The sequence below is a fragment of the Cebus imitator genome, unplaced genomic scaffold, assembly GCF_001604975.1.
Source record: "Cebus imitator isolate Cc_AM_T3 unplaced genomic scaffold, Cebus_imitator-1.0 Scaffold396, whole genome shotgun sequence".
NCBI lineage: Eukaryota > Metazoa > Chordata > Mammalia > Primates > Cebidae > Cebus > Cebus imitator.
In genome coordinates this window covers 124333-135090 of record NW_016107711.1, presented here as the reverse complement: position 1 = coordinate 135090, position 10758 = coordinate 124333, and the positions used below count along the sequence as shown (strand labels likewise).

At 41.5% G+C, this 10758-nt stretch overlaps 1 protein-coding gene across 1 annotated transcript; it reads left to right on the top strand.

Moving 5' to 3' along the window:
- The first annotated feature begins 497 nt into the window (after positions 1–497).
- On the top strand, positions 498–10094 carry OVCH2 (ovochymase 2). Its single transcript, XM_017508564.2, is given in 9 exon segments — positions 498–582; positions 3261–3351; positions 3475–3599; positions 4342–4479; positions 4860–4993; positions 8074–8167; positions 8688–8723; positions 8726–8818; positions 10021–10094. Coding segments are annotated over 9 exon segments (870 nt in total).
- The last annotated feature ends 664 nt before the right edge of the window (positions 10095–10758 follow it).

The following is a 10758-nucleotide window of genomic DNA, read 5'->3' as shown; positions in this document are numbered from 1 at the left end:
TAGGCATTAAAGTGTTCTTTCTTGGTAGGAAATATGTGTTTCCTTCTCCACCACCCTGCCTTTCTATAACCAAAGTGCAACAGATGTCACTTAAAAGATACCTACTCATACTTACATATTGGCAATTTCTTTTTCTTAGATTATGATTCAGATGTCTCCCAGGAAATTTCTAAATCCTAGTTCAAGGCTCAGCTCTCTCCTGCAGTTTTGAGAGCCACATTATTTTACTATTATTATTATTACTACATTGTGATGTCAGGCATCTTTTTATTGACCTGTATCCACCTCAGTTCTAGGAAGGAGGAAGGAGGAGGGAGGAAAAGAGACTGGATTAGCACCTACTATGTGCCATCTTTGTGCAAGGCACCTGGCACATCTCACATCACCTCATCTTTACAACCTCCCTAGGAGGTGAGATAGTGTCCCCATTTTATAGATGAGGAGGCTCGGGCACATCTTTATAAACAGCAGAGTCAGGGCTTCACTTCTCTATCACGATGCCATGCTGCCTGCCCTCCAGCAGAAAGGGACCCATTTGCCAGGCCCTGTCACTTGCCAGTCCCATTGCATGCTTTCTGCAAGGTAGCTGCTCAGCAGATGGAGATCACAGCATCATACAGGCTAAATATCGGTTTTAGAGTTACAGCTGAATAGACAGGCCAAATCCTTAAGAACTTCTGATGAAAAAACCCAGTAGTTCCACCCCTTCATATATACCTACAAGAAATGACAAATACTTTCACCAAAAACCAATCACACCATTTTGTTTAATAGCCAAAAATGATAAATATCCCCTATGTCCATGGGTAAAATGAATAAATTGGAGCACACAAGAATGAACAAGCTGCAGCTACCCACAACAACAGAGATAAATCTCAAAAACATGTTCAACAAAAAAAGCCACACAAAAGCGCATATGCTTTATGGTTCCATTTCTATGGAGTTCAAATGATGTTAGAAGTCAGGGTGGTGGAAGGGGGCTTGGCAGATTGGGGAGTTTTCCGGGCAGCTGTACAATTATGAATAGCATACATTTCTTTGTGTATGTTATTTTTAGGTTGAACTGAATGAAATTCCTGGTTTTATAGGTCAAAACACTCAAATATCAGCAATTTCATATGGTTCAAACTAATACTTCAACAAAATATATTTTTAAAAACCCCCTGGTAAAGAAGAAAGAAACATCTAGCATTGACTGGCAGACTGCTACCTTTCTAGAAACGAACCTAAATGCTCCTGCCGCTTCTGACCCTGTTTTTCTGCTGCTTTGTCTTTAGCAGAGACAGAATAACAACTAGTCCCTCTGGTCTGTGGGATAAGGTTCACCGTCACATATTGAAAGACTGTGATGAAGCTAGCCCTGGATTCTGCAGCCCCAGTTCCTCTCGGCCTCCTCTCACTCATCCCAGGCATCCCAAATCTTGCTCTTAACACCTGTGCAGCCTCCGGTTGAATGATGGGGGCCCACTGGCAGGCAGCAGTCTTGTCTGAAGAAGCTTCCTCGCTGTAAAAACAGTGTTTCTAATTCATCCATGTAGAACAGCAAGATAATGCTTTTTAAAGAAGCACTATTAACAAGATAATGTTTATATTTACAAATGTTATCACAGAAAAATAGAGGTAGTGAGCTTTTATGAGCCTTGCATGTGTCACAAAAGGTATAATCTTTATAACTAATTGAAATAACTTTATCCACAAGTTATGCAACTATGCACGTCTTTCACAGTGCTGGAAGCATTTGTCTCCCTGTGGGAAAACATCATCAATTCTCAGAATTCTGGGCACAGCCATCTCATTTTACAGTGGCAAATAATATTTCAAACAGAAGGATGCCCTATTTATCAGGAAACAAGGCAGATGTCTTCCCAGGGAGGGGAGCAGAAACACTTAGGCTCCATTGCACAGATGGGGTGAGGATGCCGGATGAAAAGCACTCCCTGGACGTGGCTTCTGACTGAGCTCTGTGTGCAAAGTTAAGAATGGAGACATAGCATTTTCTAATGTTATGTTATGTTATGTTATGTTATGTTATGTTATGTTATGTTATGTTATGATCTAAGAACATAACATAGCATTTTCCAATATGTTATCTAATGCAGCTATGCTGATAGCACTTTAATTCAATGTCCTAGAATCACTGTTGTAAAGGACCAGCAATTTAACCCACCACTGAGAAACTACAAGGCTCAGACGAGCCCACCCCATCATACAGCAAGTTCTGGGGGTCTGGCTCATTGGACAAACTCATGGCAAGGTACATCCCTCACTTTTGAGGCCTAAAAGGGATCACTAGAAATAACTTCCAGGAGTTGATTCTTGTCTAGAAATCCTGTGGCAAATCATTTGTAATAAGAACATCATTAGACACCTATGGTGTTTCTCTCTAGTGCATATTATGGATTCGTTTTAACAAAAGGGTAATAATAATAACATCACCATTTGCTGAGCACCTACAATGAGCTGGATACTGTCCCATTTAATACTCACAAGCCTTACATTCATGAATACAATGGACATCCCCATTGAACTGAAGAAGAAACAAAGACTGAAACTGGATAAATACTTTCTACCAAAGCTCACACAGCTAGTAAGTCGCAAACCAGGATTTGGTTAGGCACAATGGTTCACACTGTAATCCCAGCACTTTGGGAGGCCAAGGTGGGAAGATCTCTTGAGTCTAGGAGTTTAAGACCAGCCTAGGCCACATAGACCCCATCTCTACAAAAAATAAGATAGCCAGCTGCGGTGGTACATTTGTAGTCTCAGCTACTCGAAAGACTGAGGCAGGAGGATTGCTTGAGCCTGGGAGCTTGAGGCTGCAGTAAGCTGTAATCATGCCACTGCACTCCAGCCTGGGTGACAGAGCAAGACTATCTATATAGACAAAAAATGAATCCTCTGGGGCCTGTAAGGGCAGGGCCCAAGGAGATAGCTGGCTGAGGGGAATAGCTATGGTTGCACCACTGCACTCCAGCCTGGGAGACAGGCAGAGACTGTCTCAAAAAAAAAAAAAAAAAAAAAAAAAGAGAGAGAAGAGTTAAAAAAGGAAAACCAAAACCAATAATAGAATCTCAAAGTCAAGCAGTATCTAAAAGGAGCCTAAAAGGCATCATAGAAGCAAAGACAGGAGAAGATTTCATGAAGAACAAAGAGTACATCAAGAAGAACCAGGAGACTCTGGTGTTTGCAGCTTCTGGAGGAAGGGGTTGTTGAGGTAAGCCTGCACAGCTCACCCTGACTTTCCTGGTTTTCCCTCCCAGCCTGGTGCAGTGAGCAGGATGGCATAGTCAGTGGGGCTGAGGGGGAGCTGCACTTCCCAGAAAGCCTCCACCTTTATTATGAGAGCAAGCAGTGAGTAACCCCCTTTGCACTCCTCCTCCTTACTCCCACCTCCAGTCTGGCTGTGCCCACTAATTGGACTGTGATAGTAATTTTCTGTCTAGAAATGACGCCCTCTCCATGATCTGCCTACAGACAGTGTGTCTGGACCCTGCTGGTGCCAGAGGAAATGCATATGTTGCTCCATTTTGCCCACCTAGATGTTGAATCTTGTCACCACAATTACCTGTCAACGTATTCTTTAGAAGACAGACCCATCGGTGAGTGGATTTTCACATTGTCAAATGGAAACCAGTGCCAAGTGGGCTGAATGGGGCCTTGGTTATCTTATGTGTGGCACTGAGCCATCTGTAAATGCCACACTGCTTGACTTCAGTTTTGAGACTCAGAATGGGGAGTGAGAAGGAACCAAACCTGAGCCTGGCTGATGGCTGCGAGGTCACAGGGCAATTATTTGCCAAATCTGTTTCTCATCAAACCAGGCTTCCTAGACCTATTTGCCAGACCTGGAACCCCTGAAGAATAAACTCTAGATATATTCCAGGGCCTCTCAGGACCTCCAGACAGGTCACTGCTTTCCTAGCTGTGAAAACGAACTTTCCCTGCCTCATCAAGCTAAGAAGGAAAATACAAATAGACAATCATGAGAAGGAAACAGGTTACTTATAAGAAACGGAAATGGAATGGCGTTTCTGTGGTTCTCAGCTGGAGGTGATATTGTACCCCTAACCCTCAGGACACATTTGACAATGACTGAGAAGCATTTTCAGTTGTCACAGGTGCAGGGATTGTCACTGGTAGAGGTCAGGAATGCTACTAAACATTCTACAAAAGATGCAGGACAGTAAGAACACAAAGAAGGTTCTGGCTCAAAATGTCAATTGTGCCAAGACTGAGATTGGAAAATCCTGAAATATCATGGCAAGTTCTGTTCTTCTTAAATCATTGAATGGGAACTATTTTCTAGATGCTGAACAAAGAATCTTTTTTCTCATCCTGCAGGAAAATTTTGTGGAGAAAGCCTCCCTTCATCCATTCTTGCTGGCTCTAATTTTCTAAGGCTGAAATTCATCTCTGATGCCACAGATTATGCAACTGGATTTAATCTTACCTATAAAGCCCTTAAGCCAAACTACATTCCTGTTAAAACCATTTACTTTTATCACATAACTATCCCCACCTTCTGTAGAAGCCTAGGCCCCATAGGAATTAGGTGAGAGGCAGGGATCCCTCTCCCAAGGCCCAACTGGCTCCACATGGAAGAGGGGCACAGGCTAGCTAGAGAACAGGGGGCAGTCTCCCCCTCAACCCGAGTTCACCCTACTAGCTCGTAGTGATCGCCCATCCAAGTGAGTTCAGAAGGGCTGAAGAGTTCTGGAGGATCATGCGCGACCTCTTTTCTTGTTGACAATGTCTGAAACTGCAACTGATAGGCATCATTTTCAGGAGACAGGAGGGAGAACATTGAGAATTCTTCTTTACTTAAATGGTGTCATCTGTTTGGACTTTTTCTCATGTTTCAGATTCAGGTTGCAGTTACTTAACTGTCCTTTGTGAAGAAGGCCTCATACAGAGTCTAAACTATCCTGAAAACTACAGTGACATGGCTAACTGTAACTGGATTTTTCAAGTCCCTAAACATCATCTAATTAAGGTATTGACTTTAGCTGTCTTTACTCAGCTATGGCAAATTCACAAACTAGCTAACATAAGCACCACGAGATCAGAGGTTTTATATGATTTATCCACTACCTAGAACCCAGCATCTGACACGCAAAGCTGTCAATAAATACTTGATGAATAATGGGTCTGCCCAGTTTCCCGTGAAACTACACACGTTTACCACTAGATGACACTGTGCTTTTTCCTTTTTGTTAAAAAAAAAAAAGTGCTGCTTTGATCTTTGTATTGAATTAGCTGCTGTGCGCGCCTATAATCCCAGCTACTCAGGAGACTGAGGCAGGAGAATTTCTTGAACCCAGGAGATGAAGGTTGCAGTGAGCCGAGATCGTGCACTGCACTCCAGCCTTGGCGACAAGAGTGAAACTCCGTATCAAAAAATAAAAAAAAAACACAAAAATCTTTGTACTGGTGACTTTCTGAGTCCCTCCCAGAAACAAGCATTTCTTCCTTATTTATTAAACTGCTCACAAATCACACTGTAAATTAGAGATAACAACAGTCAAAGACAATCAGGTCCAAATCAGCATCTTTGAAGCAGAAAGGGCAGAGCAAGCCTAGAGGATGCAGTGCAGAACAGGCTCAGGGAATCGCTGGTTTAAGAGGGTATTAGGTGTCCTGGAGAGGGCAGTGAAAAGCAAGGCAGAAGTCAATGTATGGAGGCCTTTGAACGGCTTGAAATGGAGTTTATTCCACATTTGATTAGCAGTGTTTATGGTTGTTTGTCCATTAAACACTAATGAACAATCTGCAGAGAGGTATCACCAGGGAGGTGGAAGTAAGACTGCAGTCAGGGTGAGATTGGGGTGAGGCATTTTCTTATAGGTCTTCCTCTTAAAATAATAACTGAAAACAAGACAGTGTATGATGGAGAGAATGGAGAGTAGAAAATAAAGGGGAGAGGAGTGAGGGATGATGAGGTCCCAGCGTTCTCATGTAGTTAAGATATGGAAAGAGCTCTGAGATGTGGGAGGAGAACCAAACTGATATGTTCTTATGTCAGCCTGGAGAATGCAGCCTTTAACTTAAAACACAAACCAAACCAAACAGAAAGATGTAACCAATTGTTTGGATACCACACAAAGTTAGAACTTAAAGAGATGAGAACTGAGAACTGAAGTGTCCAGTCCGCACCCCACACCTCCCTAAGCTGGCAGAATAATTAGATTGGAAATTGAACAATTGAGAGCAGTTGGGATTGGTGGTATCTGAAATATCACGTTCAGTCAGACATTAATGACAGAAAGAAGACCACACAGGATTTATGAGTGAGCAGGAAAAGATGATACAGAGGCAGTTAGTATAGATTTCTTTCTAAAAGTTCTTCAAACCTAAACAGAGTTGGGGCCACACTTTCAGCAGTATTAAGAAAAATTTGTTGTTAGTGGTGGAGGATAAAATTTAGGCTGTAAGCATGTTTCCAGGAGGAGGAAGAAGAGGAAATTTAGTTGAAAATCTGAAAATGCCGGAGCCAGAAGCGATTGAAAAATATCTCCTCAATATTTAAATCTTGAGTGTGGTGCACCAGTGAGGTGATGTTCTCATACCCTGCCAGTGACAGCATCATTTTGCAGGACTCATCTAAGATAGTAATTTGAAAATCGGTGTTACAAGTCATAGCAATGTGCTTACCATTTGACTTGGAGACAAAAGGGCCCCTTCACAGAAAGTATCCCAGAAAGGGTTTAATGTTTGAATGAATCTTATTTCTGATACATGTCCCCCTCCCCAAACCTACCTTCACCATTAATAATTATTTGCCTCCAGTTTTATTTCATCCACACAATCCTTTCTGCACCTTGCTCGGAGTCCGGGTCCCATTGAATCCCCACCATCTGTATGTGAAAATTCAAACTCCTATTTCATCAGCCCTTTCTCCCACCACTCTTCACTTCAAATTCCATTGGCTAGTGCTCACCAAACTGCTCCAAGATCACTTTTTATTGTTTCTTTGTTCCTCCTTCACACTGTTCCTTCTGTCTAGATATTACTCCTCCCTTTGCTTAATACAAAACAAGTGCCGATGCACGGAATAATATAAGAGAAGAAAAAAGGCAAATGCATAAAGATATTTACTGCTAAGTTTCTAAGACAGCAAAAAATGGAGATCTCAAGGATAGAGATAAATGAAATATTATGTTGTCAATCAGCATCACGATGATAGAAACTATGAGAAAAGGTTTGTCATGATTTATTCTTGGTGAACCTAGCTTGATTCCAGGTGATCACCTTTCTTTTCTACGTCATTATTCATCGTAACAAAATAATCTACTTGAGAATTTTGCTGAGGTTTACATTTAAGCTTAGTATCCAAAATCAACTCTAACTCATACAAGGATTTCCTTTTTCATGCACATTAATGAGTTCCCAAAGTTCACTACACTTGACTCTGTAATGAGTTCCCCAAGTTCACTACATTTGACTCTGAGCCCACCTATGCAAATACTTTCAGTAGCTCAGATGATATTTTGTTTTATATCAGCAATTAGAATCACTTGTATCTGTGCCTTATCAGAATTTTGCAGTGAGGCATGGAAATTTAGTGGCAATAGGACAGAGTAGGTGAGAAGAGGAGCTGGATATGTCCTGCTGGGTAGAAAGACATGGTCTCAAGGGGCACAACTAATTTCAGTCTGGATTCAGGAGAACTAGAGGTTCAAGATGAAACATCAGGAACCAGGTGAATAACACTAAGATGTCCAGAGAAGCAGTTTTGTATATATGCAATTGGTTGAGTGCCTAGTTGCTTCCAGTGAAAAAAAAATCCCCATGGGGTAGCTCTTCTAAACTCTTAGAGCTGCTAGGAAGCTAAAATATTTGCACAGTATCCTGCCCTTTGATTTTGGCCATATTTGGTGGCTGTTTTAAAAAGTTAGAGTGCCTGTGATATAGAATCCCTTCCTTGGAAAAGGGATTCTATATCACAGGTCCACTAACTTTCTCATCTGAAGTCTTACTCCAGAACAAGTTGAGCAATCCAAATTTCTCTGCTGAATCAAAGCCAGGTAATTCACTCAGAGTGTTTAATCTGGATCTAACTTTTTGTCTTCTCAGCTTTCATTTCAGAGTCTGGAAATAGAAGAAAGTGGAGACTGCACTTCCGACTATGTGACAGTGCACAGTGATGTAGAAAGGAAGAAGGAAATAGGTTTGTGTCCCGTGAGCTTCAGTTCACTCTGGTTTGCATTTGGACCCAGTCTTGAGATGGGAGTAAAAAGAATACCGATCAATCTTCCTTTACCTTCCTGCACCACCTCCACCCTTCCCTGTGGTGTCACCATCACTCTTTTGTCTTCTACATTAGAAGAGGGAAGATAAAGAGGGAGAATCAAAGAACCACTGAAACGGGAGATGTGAAAGGCCCAGGAGGAACTAGGAGTCAGAAGGGGAAAGTTCCACTGAAACAAGTCCCGAGTCTTGAACCAGTTCCCTTAACAGCATTGTGGGTGGGAGCGTCTGGGAAAGAAAACCAAACTGAAATATCATGTGATTAATTACCTATTTAAGGAGTGGGCTGCCTTTATTTTGAAAATGAATTGTGGCATTCATCAGAAAAGCTTATTTCACAATAATTACTTGAAGGATGATTTTCTTTTTTTCTTCTCTCCAACGTCATGGCTATCTGCTGAGTGCTTGACAATGTCTTGACTGGGTTGGTTTTCAATGAGCTCGGCTCTGTGGCTATGATGTCCCCACCCCTGTGCTAAGCCCTCCAGCATCATGCTCATCAGCTTCTGATCGGATAAGAATGAGACTTTCAGCGGCTTTCAGGCTACAATCTCCTTCATTCCTAAAGCAGGTAAGATGATAGAGTCACCAACTCTTTGGTTCCTAATTATAATCCTTGTGATAAGTCTTCAGAGCCCCACACGGAGGCAGTCAGTTCTCACTATCTGCAGTAATTATGTCCTACAAGTCACCATGGACACTGAATAAGAGAATACTCAGCCATCGCTTCTGAGAAATGTAGTTAGGTGCCTGCAAGGTACATTTTCATCAGCTGATCAGTATATAACCTTGTTTTATGTGTGTTTCTGCTTAAAGACACCCTATTTAATATATATTGTTGATTCATTACCATGAATTCATAACCATTAAATGCATGGCCAACAGCACTATGACTGAATGAAGCTATCTAACAAGTGTTTTCTATTTGAGGCACTTACGAACATTAGGTGGCACTTCAGCACTATGCTTGGGGCCATTTTAAACATTGAGGTCACCAATAAAAAGAACAGAAATGAAAAAAGAAAAAAATAGTGGTACTAAATAGATCATGAAAAGGACACTTGTTTATAGGAGGAAGGCTAAAGCAAGAAGGCAAAACATTGCCTTGTTTCACCTCATCTGGAAACATGTGTCTAACAACTCACATTTTTGTCACTCTTCACATGCCTATGAATGATGATGAGAACAACATGAGTATTGCTTTTAGAGCTATAAATAAATTTTAGTGAGTAGGTAAATTCACATATATGGGATGGACAGAGAATGAGTGACTGTATGTATGCCTGAATCCTGGCTGATCATTACTAAATATGTAATCTTAAGAAAGAGTCATCTAAGACTCATATTTTTTCAATCCTACTAAGGGAAAACAATGCATGCCTAATAAGAATGTAGTGAGGATTAAATCAGGTGAGACACACTTAGCCACAAGCAAGTGTGCAATGCATAACAGAGACACAGAAATATGAAATATCTTCACCAACTCCAGACCCTGGACACTTGAACTACCTAACCAGCTTCCTTGCAGGTTTGCACACCCATGATTCTTCTTTCCAAATCCCACAAAGCCAGTTATCTGCTTACCAAGTTGTTCATTCTCATTGGGTATTAAGCAACTGCAGATGGCAAAGCCACGTTATAGTTAAAATGCCCACTCCTCATTTGAGATATCTATAGAGTCTAGCTGGCTGAGGTGCCCTAGAATTCTAACGATAGCTTCATAAATCATTTTCTGATAAATCTCTAACCCTGGCCGTCTTTGTGGGAGCTGAGTAATTGTAGCATTCTTACACCCAGATTTAAACATCTCCATATCAGAGGATGAGTCAATGTTTCTGGAGACATGAGATGGGACAAATGGAGAAACCAATGTTTCTGGTAAGCTGTTTTAGGGAATGTGACCAAGTGATAAACACAGAGTATATCATCCAGGGTTCAACCGGAGAGGCAGATGATACAGATTTAATTACATCTGCCTCAAAAATATACTGGAGTCCTAACCTCCAGTACCTCAGAATGTAACCTTATTTAGAGATAAGATTGATACAGAGTTAATCAAGTTAAAATGAGGGTATTAGCCTGGGTCCTAATCCAATATGACTAGTGTCCTTATAAAAAGGAGAAAATTGGAAGCAGAGAGACACACACACACAGGGAGAACATCGTGTAATGATGAAGACAGAGGTTAGGGCGATACATAATCTACAAGCCAAGGTGCACCAGTGACTCCCAGTAAACCACCAGAAAGAAGCTAGAGGAGAGGCCTGGAGCAGACTCCTTATCACAGCCCTCAGACAAAGCCAACCCTGCTGACACCTCGATCTTGGATTTCTAGCCTCCAGATCTATGAGACAATAAATTTCTGTTGTTCTACTACACCAAGTTTGTGATACTTTGTCATGGCAGCCCTAGCAAACTCATACACCAGAATTGGCTTACATGATTGTTGGGGCTGAATAAGGAGGTAAATCTACAGAACAGGCAGTCAGAAGGGGAAAATCATAGAAACAT